General features: G+C 39.8%; 1 protein-coding gene across 1 annotated transcript; it reads left to right on the top strand.

Moving 5' to 3' along the window:
• The first annotated feature begins 3,256 nt into the window (after window positions 1–3,256).
• LOC103707713 (photosystem II 5 kDa protein, chloroplastic-like) lies at window positions 3,257–3,937 on the top strand. Its single transcript, XM_008792310.4, has one exon. The coding sequence runs from the start codon at window positions 3,343–3,345 to the stop codon at window positions 3,682–3,684; it is 342 nt and encodes a 113-aa protein (XP_008790532.2). The 5' UTR covers window positions 3,257–3,342; the 3' UTR covers window positions 3,685–3,937.
• The last annotated feature ends 17,732 nt before the right edge of the window (window positions 3,938–21,669 follow it).

Genomic DNA, 21,669 nt, shown 5'->3' with positions numbered 1-21,669 from the left:
TGGCCACATGGTGCATACGATGTAATGTATAATTTCTCCTATCTCAAGGTCGTGCATTTGAGATCAGGTGGAAGTGGCTTGTCTGAAATGGGTCGTACCATTGAACAAAAGAGGAGGGTGGAGCCTCAGATCTTGCTAGTAGATAATGTTTGACAATTGTGTTATGCTCTATTGAAGAGTTAACATTTCGCCGTGTTACCTTAGGTTGCTTTTATAGACAAACCATCTGGTTTTGAACATTTAGCATGGAGGTCTTAATGGCAAAGCTTTGACTCAATCAACAACCCTTTGCTCAATGGTGATGTCATATCGTTATCTCACCGAGGGTCCACTTCGGTCCAATTCACTTTGAGTTGCATTGGTGGCCATACCATTACTAACAAAAAGGACACACTTAGCCAATTATTACACTGCTTTAAGCATCCACTTTGTTGAGATTCATTGCTAAATCCTAATTGATTAAGATCCATATTAAGTTAAGTTGTGCTTTAAATCTTATTTGAGTTTTCTTTTGTTGAAGTAGGATAGTGATGTTTTTATCTTTTAACAAAAGATAGTGATATTTTTATGTTGTAGTGGGAGAAAGCATAAGTGGTTTTATTAAGAAAGGGAAAGAGTTATGTAAAGAGAGATTAGGAGAAAGTTTTGAGTCAAGATATGAGGCTTTTTTGTGGGAGAAGGTAAACTCATTGTTTCGATCTTTATTTTCTTTTGAATAAATTTATTTTTCTCTTCCAAATTTTTCTTCCACTATTGTTGTTTGATGTATTTGGTGTTTGTTCTATATCCTAGGCATGCACATTTGATCTACAGCAAGTAGCATGCCGTTCTACATAATATTAGAATCATATGTTTGAGATTGGTGGTTCGTATGTTAGTAATTTGCTGTAGTTTGAAGAGCTGGCCATAATTCATTGTGCGATGGTACAAGTGTATGGACTCTTATTTGTGATTCAAAAAGTGAATCATTATGGTTGATACTACTATCATCTCTAGCATTGGGATTAAAAATTAAACATCTATTATGCATATTGGAAGGCCTACATCAATTATTATTTACCAGGTAAGATTTATAAGAGATTGTGAACGGGAGGCCACCTATAGCCAATGTGGATGAAGATAATTATCAGCATATTCAAGATATAGAGGAGTCAAAGAAAATGTGGGATATTCTTGCAGCTGCCCACTCAAGTTCCAACAAGGTGAGACATCTCAAATAAAAATTGCCTAAAGAGTAAGTTTTGGTTCTAGGCTTCTCCAAAAATTCCAAGGAAGAGCATAATTGGTTCAAAGACAGATTTGAAGCAGGGAGAACATAATTAGTTAGAGGCTAGATCAAGTGTAGAAGAAATTGTAAAGCATGACAATGTTGATAAGCTCAAAAAATCAATTGTCAAGATAATGATCTGGAGTAGGAGGAGCTTCATTAGATAGATACCGTATCAAGTTCAGAAGAGATCGTAATTGAAGAATCATGAAATATTGAAGTTGCTCAAAAAGAGTCAAAAGATGCTATAGTTATTTTATACTGAGGAATCAAATCATGCAGAAGAACCTTATGCTGAATCTATTCAAGATGTGGATGTTTCATGGAGAGATTTGGTTAGGCATGAGGACAAAGAGCTGACTAATTTTGTAGTTTTGAAGAACGAAAAGTAAGAAGATATGCTTGATATGAATGATTCATATTGTCTTTTGGTATTTGACATGACTTTGGGTACATTAGTTAATTTTGAAGCTACTCTAAATTTGAAACAAATAGAAGATTATATATGAGGATTTGATTTCAAGTATAGGAGCCAACTTTATGCAGATACATGGACATGTAGATAAGGCGAAAGTTTTATTCCTGATTTTATTTATGTACAGGTAATGGCCAATACTTAAGTGTTGATAGTTGGCAACTTGATATTTATTGGGATGAACTAGATGCTTTATGAAATCTCAGCATAGTGACTGTAGAAAGTCTTGGAGGATATCATCAATTTCAACATATGCATCAAAGGGAGCAAGCCGATAAAAAAATTATTGTTCAAGCTAATAAAGAAGTTTTAATATTCAATTATTGGTTTGATAAGTTGTTACATATAGCTGTTACAACAGTAATAATAGCAATGGCTACTGTATTATTTCATGCTATCGATAAGTGTAACATTATCGATATAAACTTTGCAATGAGAGAGAGTGTTAAGATTTATTACCAAGTCGTAATCGTATTAGAATTTTTATTAGTTAGCCATTAGTTCTAATAATTTTAGGATTCAGGTCCATGTTAAGTTACATTGAGCCTTAGGCTTAATATATTTGAGTTTATTATTGGAATTATGATGTCTCTATCTTTTAGTAAAAGATGTTATTTTTATTTTGTAGTAGAAGAGAATGAATGGTTTTATTAAGAGGGGAAGAGAGTTACATGAAGAGATTGGGAGAATTTTTTTTTTTGAGAGAGATGTGAGGCTTCTTTAAGAGAAGAACTGAATTCATTATTTTGGCATTTTTTCGAATAAATATGTTTTTCCTTTCTAAATTTTTTCTTTCACTATTGTTGCTTGATTTATTTAGTGTTTGTTCTGTGTCATAGGCCAGCATGATTGATCTACATCGAGTAGCATACTGTTCTTTATACTAGTTAGGCATGTTTGGTTGGAGGAGTTGGGCTACATAATTTCTACATAATTTTCAGCCCGCTTTTTTATGAATATCTAAACAGATTCTAAATTGTTAAAGTTTTCAAAAGAAACTTCCACAAACTATGCAGTGGTTCCCTTGAGTTGAATCCAGCGCATCTCCATGAGCAAATGAGCCTAACAATTAGCCTGCATATCTAAATGCTAAACCTTTGAGAGCTCATAGAGGTCCAAAATCATATCCAATTCGCCCTCCTGCTTTGATAGCAAATGTGGGCCTTATCCTAAGTGGGCTCGTTCAACAAGTGACGTCTGACTTGTAGAACAACGAAGTAGCCCATAAACAGGTTGGGCTTGTTTCAAGAACAGGCCTTTTTTTTTTTTTTTTTTGAAATTCACTTTTTTTTTTTTTTGAAATTCACTTAAAAATGGACTCCAACTCATTGGGACTCTATCATCATGTTATCCTCCAACGCCTCTTATCCCACCACGATACAAAAAAGGCCAATGAAATGCCACGTGGCTTCCATCCATTGGATAGATTAAGCGTAATAAGGATAAGATAACAGGTGGCATTCTCTCAGCCCCACCTTCTAGTGGCTGCATGCACTTCTTAACCCAAGCAAGCGTGGATCCATCAACCATTTGTGATCAGAACCCTCGACCCACTCCTTCTTAGTTTGTTAGAGAGTCTGCAACAGGAGGAGGAGAGGAGATGGCATCACTCACGATGATGGCTTCTTTCTTGGGCGGCGTCAGCGTAGCTGACCTGCCCCCGTCGGTCAGCCATCGCCGGAACCTCGTCGTGACCAAGGCGGCCGCCAAGGCCCAAGGCCAAGAGATGGCAAAGCCGGCCGGCTGCGATGGCCGTGAAGACAAGGGAAGCAGTAGGAGGGCTGCGATGCTTGCGGTCGCCGCTGCCGCAGTATGTGCTATTGGGACCAGTCAAGGCACGGCGATCGCCGGCGAGGAACCGAAGCGGGGAACACCAGAGGCTAGGAAGCTCTACGCTCCGATCTGCGTGACCATGCCGACGGCGAGGATTTGCCACAAGTGAGGCACTTCTTTCACGCCGTGTGGTTGATCGGGTGGGCATGTGATCATAAGGCTCCATTGTTTGTAGTATATGTGTATCTTTTAGTCAAATATGAGCTGAGGCTTTGTGGGACTCGTTCACTTAAGAATGGCTCAGTGTGTTGTCACATATATTGAACTTCAGTAATGTTTGCTTATCTATCAAGACATTGTTGTTCTTGGGAAGATGATTTTTCTTTTTTCTTCTATTTAATAAACTGGATCTTGAAATATAATGATGGATGGATTTGGTCAATCGGATTTTTTTTTTTTAAAAAAAGTTCAGAGTTAGTATAGCTGCGATTCCGGTCATAAGAGATTCTAATATTTTTTATTTAATTTGATTTATTCACTTAATTTTAGGAGGTGAGATTCTTTATTCTCTCTTAACAGTTTTTTTAAAGGAAAGTTCTCTCTCTTAAAGTAAAAGCTGACTACGGGTGAATATATTTACTAATGGAGACCAAATCCCTCCTTGTGGCTCACCCGTTTAGGTCCCGTTGGGTTAGTAAATGGGTCGAGTGAGAGCCCACTACATTGGTGTCGATTTTTCTCCCTTAAAGTTGCTTCTGGAGTTACCTTGCATGCAGGATGGTGAGTTTGCTACGGGTCTGTTTGGATGTTGGAAGTTCTTGGCAGCCTCCATAAGGTCTTCTGATGAGGCCTCTCTAATGAAAATACACCGGAGAGTTGGAGTTGCCGGAGTATTTCATAGAGATGGGGAAGCCGGAGGAAAGTTAAATCATCTTGAGAAATGGATTAACTATCCCTATTTTCTAGTGTTTTGTTACCTCTGCAGCTGAAAATTCATTTCCAATCAATTTTGATTGCAGTGCATTTAAGAAAACAAAAGCAGATGCCGGAAGATCTTATGGGATTTTGATGGGAGGGCGGAGTTGTCAAAGTAGACTAGGGTGATTGGCACACATTTATAGTTAGTCAAGTGGATGATTATCCACAATCATCATCTGGGTGAGGAATAATGCAGTCTGTCAAGCTATTTTAATTCTTTCGGTGGCTCATTTTAAAGGAAAAAATAACAAAAAAGAGAGAGAAAAAAAGGATGATTTAGGAGCAGGATTTTGTTCTCTCTTATCCGTACTTTGTTGAGCACACAAATACTCACTTAGTGTTGTTAATGACTTCGTTTTCCTACTAATGACATTGAAGCATGGCAATGACAAAGTTAGAGCTTGACGGGCATGGCATATTCTTCTCATACAAACATTAAAGGCAATGTAAATATATACATCCACTTGCCATGACTAGTGTTTGAGACCCATCTAGGTCTAAATAGTTCAACTTGTTAAATCTAACAAGAAATATGGGTTGCATTGGTCCAAAAACAATTTTAATAAAAAAATGTTTAGAAACCTTGAATATATAGTTCAAACAAGATATGCCATCTTAGTACGGGACTCCGTACTGGTGCCACTCTATCACTGTGTTGGTACGCCCAATATAGAGACTAGTTTGGTGTACCGAGTGTCAATACGACCTCATACCATATATCGGTATTGCACCGGTATGGTAGGGTATACCTCGTACCATCCGATTCGGTACAGTATGGCGTCCGATGGGTCCAACCACTAAAATTATTTGAATCACCTAATTTAACAATTCAATTAAATAATTAAAGGGGGAAAGACCTAATACGATGCCTCAACCTTTTCTTTCCTTTCCTCTCCTTTGTGGAGACCTATGTGTTCTATGGCCAATGTACTCAGCAATGCTTTTGGCGAAAAGAGGAGCCCTTCCTCCATAGTCTCATAGATTGCCTCTTCAATAAGGTGGATGTTTTCTATATTGGCACCCTTGGTATTGATCAACTTAGTCAAAAAGGATCATACCTCTAGCAATCTCGTTGGCTAATTCTAATGCACATGGTGTATGTTCCTCTCACTAGATCTTGTCATCAATTTATATCATACGTACATTCTCCTACTTCTTACTCTACAACCTTCTGCATTCCCTTTAAAGGAGAAACACTAATCTTAATTCTAATGTCAAGTCCTAATATGAAGAACCTCTAGTGTTTGTCTCCCAACTTTGAACTAGTACCATAAAAAATAGAAATAAGAGAAGTTTTGTCAATGGGCATCTCTCGCCTCCTCTCTTTTCCTCTCTATTGAGTCTTGAAATCCTCGCATCAAAACTCCTTAATGGCAAAAGAAAGAAAATGTCGTCTTTGAGGGAAGAAAAATATCTTAGAAAATGGAGAAGTCGACTCATAATTGACTTGCAATCAAATTGTAAACTCATGATTAGTTACCACGATGAATTGCCATGGGTCAATAGGTCCAGAATACAATCCATAAATTTAAGTTCATATAAAAATTTCAAAGAGTAGTCGAATATGTAAGTTAGGAGTAACCATAAAGAAAATTGAACCTCTAACCAAAGGCTTTACTGTAATTTTTCAAAATACATTGTTTCAATATGTATGTGCATGCTAACAAGTGCACGGACAAACTTGAAAGGACCCTGAGATGGGAGCTTTTTTTTTTCTTCTTCTTTTTCCTCCACTTATTAACCATTGGCTAGTATGCAATCATACTGTCACGCCCCGGATCCGGCTCCGTGACACGGCCGTGCTATTGCCGACTATCGCCCACAATAGCACGCAGCCTCATACCTGGGTAACAGGGTAGTCAAACCAACCGAATCTTTTCATATGAAAGCATTCTTAGTACATCATGCTGGTCAGTACCCAAATACAGAGCTTCTATGTAGTTTATGTACACAAAAGTATTCTTGCTTTACCCCAAAAGAAAGAAGCCCGATACCAAACTAACGTGTCTCTGGCAGCTATCAGTGGTAAGGATCTGAAAGAAAAAGTAAATGAACGGATATGAGCTACACGGCTCAGTAAGTAATCATACAAAATCTTACCGGATCGACTAGTAGGCTAAACATGTATATCAGGGTTTGAGAAGCTGACATGCGTATTATCTCACAATTTATCATGGCAAAATATGTATGCTTCGAAAACAAAGCAGTATTTTCAGTCAAACAGAATTTTCATAAAACATAAGAATTCATGCGATTAGCATCATTTAAAGGAGATAGCGGTTATAGCAAAATACAACATTTCATAAGGATATATTCAAAAAACCCGTTGTAAAACAATGTATGCTTTGGCCATGCACGTTCATAGATGTCACGGCCCGCCTGCGCAGGGCACGTGACTATCGGGCCCACATGAGGGGGAAACACGGGGCTCTCCTGCCAGATGTTGGCCGGTTCCGGGGCTTCACGCAAACGTCCTTCACCCCTCACCGATTATGCTTCTCCCCAAAAACACATCTGCAGGATTTGGAAGCACCCGCCTCATATACCCAGGCTCTGAAATGAGCCTCATGATCATGCTTCAAATATCATTTTCATAAAGTATGCATATGAAACCGTGCCCCCGGCATGCCGTGGTCGTGCTCTTAAATGCTACTGCGAAGTCATTCTTGGCCACTGGCGAGACCGGCTCAGTTATTAGGCGGCCACTGGCGGGGCTGGCTCAGTCATTCTCGGCCACTGGCAAGGCCGGCTCAGTTACATTGGGTCAGTAGCTCTTAAGAGTAAATAATGCTTCGTATAGGTAGTACCTCATAGATGCTACGGCGAATTCATTATTGGTCACTGGCGGGGCCTGCTCAGTTATTAGTCGGCCACTGGCGGGGCTGGCTCAGTCATTATCAGCCACTGGCAAGGCCGGCTCAGTTGCATTCGGCCCGTAGCAATAGGAGTTCTTAGGTACCCCTTTACAAGCAATATGCCGCTAGAGCAAATCATTATCATTCTTTACACTCATGCTAATAAAAATCATAATATGGAATTCAATTCATTTTGCATGTATCACAAGAGCTATGAAAACATAATATGTGCACAACTATGAATTATGTGACTGACATGTACCACCCATGTTCATATTTCATAACTCATATCTTAGCATGTAATGTAATCCCAGTATTTTGTAGGCATAACGGAATATAAAGCATATATCATCATATCTTGTGTAACTAGAGCATGTCAGATACACATATCGTTCTTAGCCTACAGTACATGCATAACATGTTAAATTTCATGTATGATCCATAAAGATTAGGGCAGGCTACTTACATATATGATTCACAACAAGATTAAAACAAGTTACTTACTTTCTTCACAAATCATGTATACAATTCAAATTGTATGAAAAACACTGGTTCATCTTATAAAACGTAATACAAGATCTACGATAAGATTAAGGTAGATTACTTACAGTGATTCGTTTTCTCCCAAGTTTCTTACGTCCTGGTGATGGATCCTGAGTCACCTAAAATCACATTATAATAAGCATATTATTTCCTTTTTACTTGTTGGGATCCTACCCGAAATTTAGCCCAAGTCTAATGTGTTCATATTGGAGCCTTGATTGGGTCCATATGGTTTAATTGGCCTTCTAATTGGTCATTAGGCTTAATCCCAAGTTTAATTGGGTCTGCTGGAATTAACTCCACTCAACTGGGTTCGGACCCAAATCAATTTGGGCCTAATTTGGTTCGGATTTGACCCAATTTGTAGTTTGGGCTCGTCTAGACTTAGCCCAATTAAATTGGGCTCGGGTTCAGGTTCAATTGGGTTCAGATCCCACTCAATCCCTCATCAGGGTTCACCCAACTAGATTGGGTCCGGTTTAATTGGGTTTACTTAACCCATTTCGATTTTTAGGCTTAACGGGTTGCGGGTTCGGATGCGGATCCGACCCGCGAACCCGCTATCCGGGTTTTCCCCCCCTTCCAGAGGCTTCGCCTCTTCGTTTCCCGGTTCCCCTCTCTCTCTTCCGGCCGCTCTCTCTCTCCCTCTTCTCTCCTTCGTCTCTACCGACGACCTCGGTTGCTACGGCCGGTCCTTCGGCCTTCTTCTTCTCCTCCGGCCGGATCTACGGCCTCTTCCTCCTTCCGACCTTTTCCTCTCCTTCTCTCTCTGTCTTTCTTTCTTTCTTCTTTGTTTTCGCCGAACCCTAGTTTCCGGCCCTTCGTCCCCCTCCGAAACCCACTCTCCTCCCCTTCTTCTCCTGCGGCAACCGGGGAGACGAGGCTCCCCCCGATCCATCGACCGAGGTGGGGGTTTCCCCCCCGGTGTACCGGCGGAAGGGAAGGCCAGCCCTTCCTCCCTCCGAAGTGATGCCGGAGAGGGGAAGGGCTCGGAGATGGGTCGGGATCCGGCTATACCCGAGAGCCTCCACCCGCTCCGTCCACGGCAAGGCATGGCCGGAGGGGATGAAGCCTCAAGGTCCGGTGAGTTCATTTTTCTCTTTTTCTTCTTCCCTTCTTCCTTTTCTTTTCTTTGGTCCTTCCCTCCGGCACCACCGCCTCTTGCCGGAGAGGAGGCAGTGGTCCGGCTGGGGCTGGCGGCCTTGTGGCCACGCCGGTTGCCGGCTCGACCTGACCGGCGGCCCGGGGCTGCCCCCCGAGCCCTAGAGTAGCCGCAGCCGAGGCTGCGGTGCCATGCAGGCGGCTCGGCCCGAGTGGTCATCGGGCCTGGCCTTGGGCCGCGGCCGTTCTCAGGCCGGTCCGGGGTCTATGGGTCCGGCCCGTGACCCTTCTCCCTTCTGCCGGTCTCCTCCTCTCTGTCCCATAGTTGAAACAGAGGGGAGAATACCCCACAGAGGGTTTCCCCACTCCCTAAAATTTTATTAAAAGGGGCCACTTACCTGGATTTTTGCTGGTTACCGTTGGGCAGTTCTCCCCCTGGTAGTCCCTCCTTCCTCTTGGAGCTTCAGGGCTTCTTTGCCTTCGGCTCCAAGGCTTCGGCTCTCTCACTCTCTCGCTCAGTATTCTAGGGGGTCTGTCACTTGGGGTTGCCGGCAGAGGCTTAAATAATTTGTTTAGAGGATGAGACCCCCCCCTCTGAGAGGTCCCATCCTCTCCATTCCTCCCTGCTCCGGGACTGGCCGCCGCCCCCTGTCTCCGGCGCGCCGGCATCGGCTGCCAGCAGGGGGTGAGGTAACCCTTCCCTGTCGGTCTTATCCCTTCGTTTTTTTTTTTAACCATTATAATAATACTGCCCATAGAAAAATTTGGGCCCAAACCCCTAACTGGGCCTACTTCTTATTGGGCCTAGTAGGTTCTGGGCCCGGACATTACATCCTACCCCCCTTAAAATAAATTTCGTCCTCGAAATTAAACATACCTTAGGTGGACCGATGTATAGAGGACTCAATTTGCCGTATCGCCCGAATCGGGCAACACTCCTCGAAAAGGACTTTTTTTTTTTTTTTTAGGTAGACAAAGTTTCCCTCCAAAAATTTCAGTTCTCATAGCTTAACAAGAATCGCCCGGTAGGGGGCCTTGAAGATGTGTCCCTTTCCTAAGATCGATGGTGAATTCGATTTCTCAATCAGGAGTAATTCCTGGTAATTCATCAGGGTAAATGTCTGAGTATTCCTTATTTCTTATAGCTACCTAGCAGTCAAGAGTTTAGGATGAAACTGAAATAAATTGCTTTCTTCGACTAAGGTATTATGACAATCTTAACATATTATGATACTCCCAACTACCCATTACCCCAAATTTTTTTTTTTTTTTTTTTACGGTTATAGTCTTGTTAAACCTAGAGCTCTGATACCACTAAATGTCACGCCCCGGATCCGGCTCCGTGACACGGCCGTGCTATTGCCGACTATCGCCCACAATAGCACGCAGCCTCATACCTGGGTAACAGGGTAGTCAAACCAACCGAATCTTTTCATATGAAAGCATTCTTAGTACATCATGCTGGTCAGTACCCAAATACAGAGCTTCTATGTAGTTTATGTACACAAAAGTATTCTTGCTTTACCCCAAAAGAAAGAAGCCCTGATACCAAACTAACGTGTCTCTGGCAGCTATCAGTGGTAAGGATCTGAAAGAAAAAGTAAATGAACGGATATGAGCTACACGGCTCAGTAAGTAATCATACATAATCTTACCGGATCGACTAGTAGGCTAAACATGTATATCAGGGTTTGAGAAGCTGACATGCGTATTATCTCACAATTTATCATGGCAAAATATGTATGCTTCGAAAACAAAGCAGTATTTTCAGTCAAATAGAATTTTCATAAAACATAAGAATTCATGCGATTAGCATCATTTAAAGGAGATAGCGGTTATAGCAAAATACAACATTTCATAAGGATATATTCAAAAAACCCGTTGTAAAACAATGTATGCTTTGGCCATGCACGTTCATAGATGTCACGGCCCGCCTGCGCAGGGCACGTGACTATCGGGCCCACATGAGGGGGAAACACGGGGCTCCCCTGCCAGATGTTGGCCGGTTCCGGGGCTTCACGCAAGCGTCCTTCACCCCTCACCGATTATGCTTCTCCCCAAAAACACATCTGCAGGATTTGGAAGCACCCGCCTCATATACCCAGGCTCTGAAATGAGCCTCATGATCATGCTTCAAATATCATTTTCATAAAGTATGCATATGAAACCGTGCCCCCGGCATGCCGTGGTCGTGCTCTTAAATGCTACTGCGAAGTCATTCTTGGCCACTGGCGAGACCGGCTCAGTTATTAGGCGGCCACTGGCGGGGCTGGCTCAGTCATTCTCGGCCACTGGCAAGGCCGGCTCAGTTACATTGGGTCAGTAGCTCTTAAGAGTAAATAATGCTTCGTATAGGTAGTACCTCATAGATGCTACGGCGAATTCATTATTGGTCACTGGCGGGGCCTGCTCAGTTATTAGTCGGCCACTGGCGGGGCTGGCTCAATCATTATCGGCCACTGGCAAGGTCGGCTCAGTTGCATTCGGCCCGTAGCAATAGGAGTTCTTAGGTACCCCTTTACAAGCAATATGCCGCTAGAGCAAATCATTATCATTCTTTACACTCATGCTAATAAAAATCATAATATGGAATTCAATTCATTTTGCATGTATCACAAGAGCTATGAAAACATAATATGGGCACAACTATGAATTATGTGACTGACATGTACCACCCATGTTCATATTTCATAACTCATATCTTAGCATGTAATGTAATCCCAGTATTTTGTAGGCATAACGGAATATAAAGCATATATCATCATATCTTGTGTAACTAGAGCATGTCAGATACACATATCGTTCTTAGCCTACAGTACATGCATAACATGTTAAATTTCATGTATGATCCATAAAGATTAGGGCAGGCTACTTACATATATGATTCACAACAAGATTAAAACAAGTTACTTACTTTCTTCACAAATCATGTATACAATTCAAATTGTATGAAAAATACTGGTTCATCTTATAAAACGTAATACAAGATCTACGATAAGATTAAGGTAGATTACTTACAGTGATTCGTTTTCTCCCAAGTTTCTTACGTCCTGGTGACGGATCCTGAGTCACCTAAAATCACATTATAATAAGCATATTATTTCCTTTTTACTTGTTTGGATCCTACCCGAAATTTAGCCCAAGTCTAATGTGTTCATATTGGAGCCTTGATTGGGTCCATATGGTTTAATTGGCCTTCTAATTGGTCATTAGGCTTAATCCCAAGTTTAATTGGGTCTGCTGGAATTAACTCCACTCAACTGGGTTCGGACCCAAATCAATTTGGGCCTAATTTGGTTCGGATTTGACCCAATTTGTAGTTTGGGCTCGTCCAGACTTAGCCCAATTAAATTGGGCTCGGGTTCAGGTTCAATTGGGTTCAGATCCCACTCAATCCCTCATCAGGGTTCACCCAACTAGATTGGGTCCGGTTTAATTGGGTTTACTTAACCCATTTCGATTTTTAGGCTTAACGGGTTGCGGGTTCGGATGCGGATCCGACCCGCGAACCCGCTAACCGGGTTTTCCCCCCCTTCCAGAGGCTTCGCCTCTTCGTTTCCCGGCTCCCCTCTCTCTCTTCCGGCCGCTCTCTCTCTCCCTCTTCTCTCCTTCGTCTCTACCGACGACCTCGGTTGCTCCGGCCGGTCCTTCGGCCTTCTTCTTCTCCTCCGGCCGGATCTACGACCTCTTCCTCCTTCCGACCTTTTCCTCTCCTTCTCTCTCTGTCTTTCTTTCTTTCTTCTTTGTTTTCGCCGAACCCTAGTTTCCGGCCCTTCGTCCCCCTCCGAAACCCACTCTCCTCCCCTTCTTCTCCTGCGGCAACCGGGGAGACGAGGCTCCCCCCGATCCATCGACCGAGGTGGGGGTTTCCCCCCCGGTGTACCGGCGGAAGGGAAGGCCAGCCCTTCCTCCCTCCGAAGTGATGCCGGAGAGGGGAAGGGCTCGGAGATGGGTCGGGATCCGGCTATACCCGAGAGCCTCCACCCGCTCCGTCCACGGCAAGGCATGGCCGGAGGGGATGAAGCCTCAAGGTCCGGTGAGTTCATTTTTCTCTTTTTCTTCTTCCCTTCTTCCTTTTCTTTTCTTTGGTCCTTCCCTCCGGCACCACCGCCTCTTGCCGGAGAGGAGGTAGTGGTCCGGCTGGGGCTGGCGGCCTTGTGGCCACGCCGGTTGCCGGCTCGACCTGACCGGCGGCCCGGGGCTGCCCCCCGAGCCCTAGAGTAGCCGCAGCCGAGGCTGCGGGGCCATGCAGGCGGCTCGGCCCGAGTGGTCATCGGGCCTGGCCTTGGGCCGCGGCCGTTCTCAGGCCGGTCCGGGGTCTATGGGTCCGGCCCGTGACCCTTCTCCCTTCTGCCGGTCTCCTCCTCTCTGTCCCATAGTTGAAACAGAGGGGAGAATACCCCACAGAGGGTTTCCCCACTCCCTAAAATTTTATTAAAAGGGGCCACTTACCTGGATTTTTGCTGGTTACCGTTGGGCAGTTCTCCCCCTGGTAGTCCCTCCTTCCTCTTGGAGCTTCAGGGCTCCTTTGCCTTCGGCTCCAAGGCTTCGGCTCTCTCACTCTCTCGCTCAGGATTCTAGGGGGTCTGTCACTTGGGGTTGCCGGCAGAGGCTTAAATAATTTGTTTAGAGGATGAGACCCCCCCCTCTGAGAGGTCCCATCCTCTCCATTCCTCCCTGCTCCGGGACTGGCCGCCGCCCCCCTGTCTCCGGCGCGCCGGCATCGGCTGCCAGCAGGGGGTGAGGTAACCCTTCCCTGTCGGTCTTATCCCTTCGTTTTTTTTTTTAACCATTATAATAACCATTATAATAATACTGCCCACAGAAAAATTTGGGCCAAAACCCCTAACTGGGCCTACTTCTTATTGGGCCTAGTAGGTTCTGGGCCCGGACATTACACATACAAACCTTAGGCTTCCAACATATTGTTCCTAATGATAAACTTGAGATCTTGCCTTTCAAGGACAATTGCCCCAGGCATGTTTGTCCTGATTATGAATGAGCATATTTTGGTTTAGTGATAACTTTTGGAGATTGTTATTGTTGACTCTAAAGGTCTGATTTTGATGATGCAAAATAATTGAGTAAAAAATTCACTAATCAGTTGACTTGAGTATGCTTAAATGTTTACAGAAAGTTCTAAAGAAAGCCTTTAGTAACTCTCAAATGAAGATTATTTATCCAAAGTTTTGCACAAAGAAAAACAACTCCAAAAAGACCTTGAAGCAATCTTTGAATGCTCATAGGCAAATACAGAGAATTCTAGCTTGGGCTATCTCAAAAGTTGACCCTTAGATTGTAATGAGTCGACCTTGGCACACTGACATAGACTGATACACCTCACAAGTCGACTCCAACAGATCACGAGTTGACCTAGAATAGTCTTAGAGAAAAGATAGAAAGCTGTAAATTTTACCATATTGATGAGTTAACCCATGAAGAACATGAGCCGACTCCAATCAGACAAGAGTTGACCCTAGAAGCAAACGAGTCGACCCCTAAATAGCCACAAAGAATAGACAAGTAGCTGTAAATTTCATCATATTGGTAAGTTGACCCATGAAGAACACGAGCCAACTCCAATCAAAAAACAGTCAACCCCAGAAGAAAGCAAGTCGACTTCTGAACGGCCATAGGAAAAAGACAAAAAGTAGTAAAATTCAATCTGTTGAAGAGTCCCCATAAAGATATCGAGTTGACCTTTGTCACTAGACATGTCGACCACTAAACTAAAAGTGTTGACTCCACAATAGTCGTAGGAGAAAGATAGAGTGCAGAAAAAACAACAACAAGTTTGAGTCGACCCTTGAAGATTATGAGTCGGCTCCTAGAGATCACGAATCAATCCCTTTGCACCTAACAATAGTAACGGCTATTTTTTTTTGTATATCCAAATGGCCATTTTTATCTCACAACGGCACTTTCGACCTGTTTAACAGCTAGGAGAGTCTTCCAACCACTCCTAAGTAGTATAAATGCATGAGAACAACAAAAGAAAAAAAAAAGCAAAATAGAATGAATTTAAGAGCCAAAAAAAGAAGAGAGCTTCAAAGAGAAAAATATTTAAGTGCATTTATTAAGAGCTGCAAGTTCACATCTAAGAGAGTTGGTGAGATGCATTCAAGTTCAATCAAGGCCAATCAACTGAGTCAAAGCTCCATTATTTTATTGTATTTATTTTTAAGGAGCAATACTTTATTATGTTTAAAATATTATTTTTTATACTATATTGTGAAAGTTTCAGAGATTGAAACTTAGAGAAAAGTCCATCCAAATCTTGAATTGGAATGTATTGAGCCTGGAGATAGGCTTGATTATGGTTTTTGTTGATTGTCAATGAAATCAACTAGGTTGATTGTGAGCCCTCGTAAAATAATTGGACTATAATCTTAGAAAGATTATAGTAAAAATTCTCAAAAAGGATGTCTTGGAGAGTGGACGTAGGTGCAGGGTTAGCACCAAACCACTATAAATTTTGATATATTTGTGTTGCATAAATTGTCTACAATGATCACTTGCATTTTTACTTATTAATTACTCATTACAACTTACATTCACTCATCGAGTTTTATTCCACTGCATTTCACTTAAAGTTTTCGAAACGTCCAATTCAGCCCCCTCTTGGGATATATAACTATGCAATAAGTGGTATTAAAGCCTTGCCACTCAAGCCTCTCATTGACCTAATAGTTAGGGATTCAAGAAAGCTTGGGTATCCAAGACAAAAACTTGATTTATGTGGTGTAGGTGTGTCTAACGGCCCATGGATTAAATAGAAGATGGTATTTGGATAGCAGGTGCTCTAGACACATAATAAGAGATGAATTACAATTCATTTCTCTTAAAGAAAAAAGGAGAGGTGGTCATCTTTAGCGATAACAACAAAGAGAAGATCATTGAAATTGATAGCATTGGTATCACTCCCTCTACCTCTATTGAGAATGTTCTATTAATTGATGGCCTTAAACATAATCTACTTAGCATTAGTCAACTATGTGACAAAGATTTGAAAGTGGTATTTGAATCTTTTATATGCAATGTTTCTAGTCCCAATGATGATGGCATGGAAATATATACTTAGTCAATCTAGACCATTTGTTTATGAAAAACATACAATGCTTAGTTGTAATGAATGCCAAAATCAGTGAGACTAGTTAGTTATGGCATTTTAGATTAGCTCATGCAAGCATAGATCTTATTTCAAAATTAGCTCGAAAAAATTTAGTTATAGTTTTGCCCAAATTAAGTTTTAAAAAAGATAAAATTTGTGATGCATGCTAATTAGGAAACAAACTAGAGTCTCTTTTAAATCAAAGAATATGGTTTAAACTTTTAGGCCTTTAGAACTATTTTGCAGATGAATTTATTTGGGCTAACTAGAGCTACAAGTCAAGGTGGCAAACATTTTAGTTTCGACATCATTGATGACTTGTCAAGATTTATACGAGGTTTATTTCTAGCACATAAAAATGAAGCATTTTTTTCATTTTCAAAATTCATAAAAGAATTTCAAATGAAAAGGGCATGCAAGTTCTTAAATTAGAAGTGATCATAGAACTGAATTTGAAAATCAAAATTTTAAAATATTTTGTAATGAAAATGACATTGAACATAATTTATTTGAACCTAGGACACCTCAAATAAATAGGGTGATAGAAAGAAAAAATAAAACCTTTGAAAAAATAGCTAGAACTATGCTGTGTGAAAGTCATCTTCCAAGATATTTTTGAGCTGAGACAATCAACATAGCATGTCACATTCTAAATAGAGTTTCAATTAGATCATTATTAAAGAAAATAACCTATGAGCTTTCGAAAAATAAAAAATCTAATATTGGATATTTCGATATTTTTTATTGCAAATGTTTTGTACTCAATAATGATAAAGACAAATTAGAAAAATTCAAGGCCAAATCTGATGAGGCTATTTTTTTCGATACTCATCTTGTAGCAAGATATAGAGTATTCAATAAAAGAACCCTAGTAGTAGAAGAATCTATAAATATTATGTTTGATGAGACTATTGAACTTCCATCAAGAAAGAAAAAGCTATTGATGATGATGCAGATTCATTAGACAAGGAAATAAAGAATCTTAGCTTGAATAACACGTCTACACAAGATGCAATGGGCCTTGAAGAAAAAGATAATCGAGATGATCAAGAAGAAGAGGATCAGACAAAACAACAATCTCAAGATAGACATGACTTACCTAAAGAATGGAGGTATGTTCATAATTACTAAAAAAAACTTATCATTGGTGATCCATCGGATGGAGTAAGAACTAGGTCCTCCATTAAAAATGCATGCAATCATTTAGCCTTTGTATCTCAAATTGAACCTAAATCTACACAAGAAGCTAAACAAAATCATAACTGCATAATTGCCATGCAAGAAGACCAATTTGAAAGAAATAATTTTTGGAAGCTTGTAAGTTGACCCAAAGATTATCATGTGATAGGAACAAAATGGGTATATACAAACAAAATAAATGAAGATGAAAATATTATAAGAAACAAAGCTAGATTAGTTGCTAAAGTATATAATCAAGAAGAAGGTATTATTTTTGATGAAACTTTTGCTTCTGTAGCAAGATTAGAAGCTATTAGATTGTTACTTGCGTTTGCTTGCTACATAAATTTTAAATTATTTTAAATAGATGTTAAGAATGCTTTTCTAAACAAACTTATTGCAGAGAAAGTTTACGTGGAGCAACCTCCTGAATTTAAAAATCATAAATTTTTAAATCATGTCTTCAAATTAAATGAGACTTTATATGGTCTAAAGCAAGCTCCTGGAGCTTGGTATAAAAGACTAAGCAAATTTTTTATAGAAAACAACTTTTCAAGAGGAATTGTGGTTAAAACCTTTTTATAAAAAGGAAAAATGATGATGATTTGATTGTTCAAATATATGTTGATGATATTATTTTTAGTGCCACTAATGAAGCTCTATGTCAAAATTTTACTAAGCTTATACAGAAAGAATTCAAGATGAGTATGATGGATGAACTCACATTTTTTCTCAGAATCCAAACTAAACAAACTAAATATGGAATTTTTGTTAGCCAAAGCAACTATACAAGAGAAATCTTAAATAAATTTGGCATGAAGAAAGCAAAGCACATGTGGTACCCAGATGAGCCTCTTTTGTAAATTAAATAAAGCTGAGCATGGTAAGAGTATTGATTTAAAACTTTATCAAGGCAAGATAGGTACACTATTATATCTTACTGCTAGTAGACTTGATATCATAATTTGTGTTTGTTTGTATACTAGATATTAATCTAATCCTAAAGAGTCACACTTAACAACTGTTAAAAGAATCTTAAGATGCTTAAATGGAATACAAAACCTAGGCTTATGGTACTCTAAATAATCCTCAATCAGCCTAATGAGGTGTTCAGATGTAGATTTTGTTGTTGTAAAATTGAGAGAAAAAGCACTAGTAGAATTTACTAATTTTTTAGAGTTAACTTAATCTCTTGATTTAGTAAAAAATAAAATTTGGTAGCTTTGTTTACAGCTGAAGCTGAAGACGCAGCAGTCGAAAGTTGTCATACTCAAATCTTATGGATTAAGCAACAAGTTGAGGATTATGGTATAAAACTTGATAAAATATCCATAAGATGCAATAACACAAGTGCTATCAATTTAACTAAAAACTCTATACAACACTCAAGAACTAACACATTGAAATAAGACATCATTCCATAAGAGATCATGTTCAAATAATGATATGATGATCAATTTTATTTGCTCTAAAAAATAATTAGCTGATATCTTTACTAAACCCTTTAGTGAAGACATGTTTTGTTTGATTAGGGGTGAACTTGGAGTTTCTAATCTTTTCTGTTAAAATATTTGATTAGGGGTGAACTTGGAGTTTCTAATCCTTTGTGTTAAAATTTTTCTATTAAACTTCAGATTATTTTGTTGAATTAATTTAATTTTAATTTTATTCTAATTTTAATGAAAATCATGTATCACTTTTCATGGTGAGCCAACTCTTAATTTGAGGAGTCGACTCTAGATAAAGAGAAGTCGATCCCTTGTTGTAAGAGGGTTTTTAAGTCGACTCGAGAGTTATCTCAAAGTTCTATAAGCTATGGAGAAGCTGACTCATATCTAATGACAAGTCAAACTCTAGACTGTTGGTCAATCTTTTAGGTCAACACCTAAGGACCTAATTTCTTTTAAATCGAGCCGACCTTTCTTTTTTTCCTACTTCATCTCTTCCAAATTTACCTTCGCCTTGTGCTCTGCTGTTCGAAACTTCCTCACCTTTCTTCTGCTTTCATCGCTCTCTCCCACTCACCAAGTTTCATGGCCTTTAATCCCCCTTGATGGCCCCAAGGAAGATGCTCCCTCGGAGAAGAAAGTGTTCTAAAGAAGAACAAGAAGGAAGAAATGATAGAAAAATATCTCCTATCCAACAACATTTGGGTGCTCGCATTTCACTTCTTCTTGTGCAATCATCCTCTTTAAAGATCCCAAATATGCTACCCTTTGCCTCTAGAAATATTGCTTCCAGAAGAAACGTGGATTCCTACTTCTTGGAAAGCGAACATTTTACAATCGGTGAGCTAATCGAAAGCCAATGATTGAAATATTTTTGCAAGCTTAGAGGACCAATTTATCCATACCTTTCCAAGTTCTATTAGAATCTCAAGTTCAAAATGGAAAACGTGTCTTCAATAGTGAGGAATGTGGTAATTGAGCTAGATGACTATGTAATTGGTCGTATTCTTCAGATGCCTAGTCATGGCGCTCCTGTAGACAAACTTGAGGAATGGCTGATTGCCCTTTAATGCATTCTAGAGAGAGAAGATGTGGATATAAATCTCAAAGTTGAAGAAAGCTAACTCAATATAGAAATGAGATTGCTGCATCACATTATCAGCATGATCTTTTTTTCAAAATTTGGAAGATTTGAGTGTGTAACTAAGTGGGAGTTGTGCATCATATTTCATATCATCAAAGAAATCCCTATGAATCTCCCAGCTCTGATGATCCAAAGGATGCATGAAGCGGTCTCTTGAACTAAGGCTCCTTTACCCTATGGTATGATGCTCATGGAAGTATTCAAAAATTTTAATGTAAATTTAGTTGGTGAAATAACTTGTAAGATAACTTATTCTGACCCCTACATTGCACGTGTTACAACATGAAAAATGATCATTAGGTGAGAACCAAGGGAGGAGCTAAACATGAGGAAGAAGGACCTTCTTCTGTTAGAGAAGGATCTTAGAAGCCACAGCTAGACCTTCTTCTGCTAGAGAAAGATCTTAGAAGCAATTTGCAATTGAACAATTTTCATCAAGCCAAGACTTCGCTAATCCATTTGAAGGCAGCTAGCAACACATTTATATCTGGTTGCATGATGATGAGCTCAAGACAATTTCTGAACAGGCCGTTGCAATTCATCTAGCAGCTAAGATTCCTAAATTGGAGGATAACATAAGAAATCCTCACACTACATCTTTATTAGACTTGGTTCAGTTGATGACAGAGCATAATGCAAAAATGTCGCTTATTTAAAACTCTATCACCAATCTGAATGAAAGGGTGGCTTCTTTAGAAGCAAAGATTGAATAAGGTAGATTGGCTTAGGCTTTGAATGAGGAGAACTTGTAGATATCTGAAGTAGCCTTGGAGGCTAGAAGATTTATAGAAAGAATTGAGTTTGGAATCCAATTACTAGAAGAAGAGATACATGGCACTACAACCACAGTTTCCTTGGGTATAATCTCTTCTTCAGGCCATGGGAAGATTGATTGGGCAACTTAAAACTGCTTCCACTTCTACTATTTCTAGAGCTACCACCTCTGCTAAACCTCCTACCCAATTTGAGCAGCCATTTTATCCGTCCACTTCTTCTAAACTCTTTCGTCCTTTCACTACCACTGAACTTTCTAGTAGAACAAGAAGTCATCGAGCTGGTGCATCATCAAGCATGCCAACTTATACTAATGTTTCCTCTTCGTCTGACAAAGATTAGAGATCTCTTCTTTACCTTTCATCAATGTTATGCTTTGTTTGGTTCTTGTTTTTTTTTTTTTTTGTAACTTATCCCTACCTTGTTATGTATTATATTACTTAATGAAAATTTATAGTTTAAGTTCATATTAAGTGACATGTTTTATCCATCCTTTTGTAATATGCTTGAATGCTGTAATTTTCTTTAATGTATGGATATTTTAGTTTGGACGTTCAAGTGTTCCCCATGTTTATCTTGTGAAATGTTTCTCTCTTACATTTCCTTTTTGATCATGACAAAAGGGGGAGAAAAGTTCAACCAAAGGAGAATAAATGGAAAACAAGAATAAAATTATAATATAAAGAAATAGCATACATCAAATGAGAGAACTGCTTATAGACATATGAAGGAAGAGAGGCAAATATAAAATCTCTAAAACTACTTATGAAAATATGGAAGCAAGAGAAGTAAATATAAAATCTCTAAAAATGATAATTTGAAAACTATTTTGAAAGATTCAATATGTATATCAAAAAGGGGGAGAACTACTTATAAAGCCAACTTTGTGGTAGAAGTAAATTCAATTAAGATTGAAAGTAAATTTTGCAAATATTTTTTCAGTTTCAAAAGATGTTATCTTTGTTTATACTATTCTCTTTTAAAACTCAAAGATTTTGTCAACATCCAAAAGGAGAAGATT

Source organism: Phoenix dactylifera, unplaced genomic scaffold (assembly GCF_009389715.1).
Source record: "Phoenix dactylifera cultivar Barhee BC4 unplaced genomic scaffold, palm_55x_up_171113_PBpolish2nd_filt_p 000589F, whole genome shotgun sequence".
NCBI classification, from domain to species: Eukaryota; Viridiplantae; Streptophyta; class Magnoliopsida; order Arecales; family Arecaceae; genus Phoenix; species Phoenix dactylifera.
This window is presented reverse-complemented; position numbering and strand designations above follow the sequence as displayed.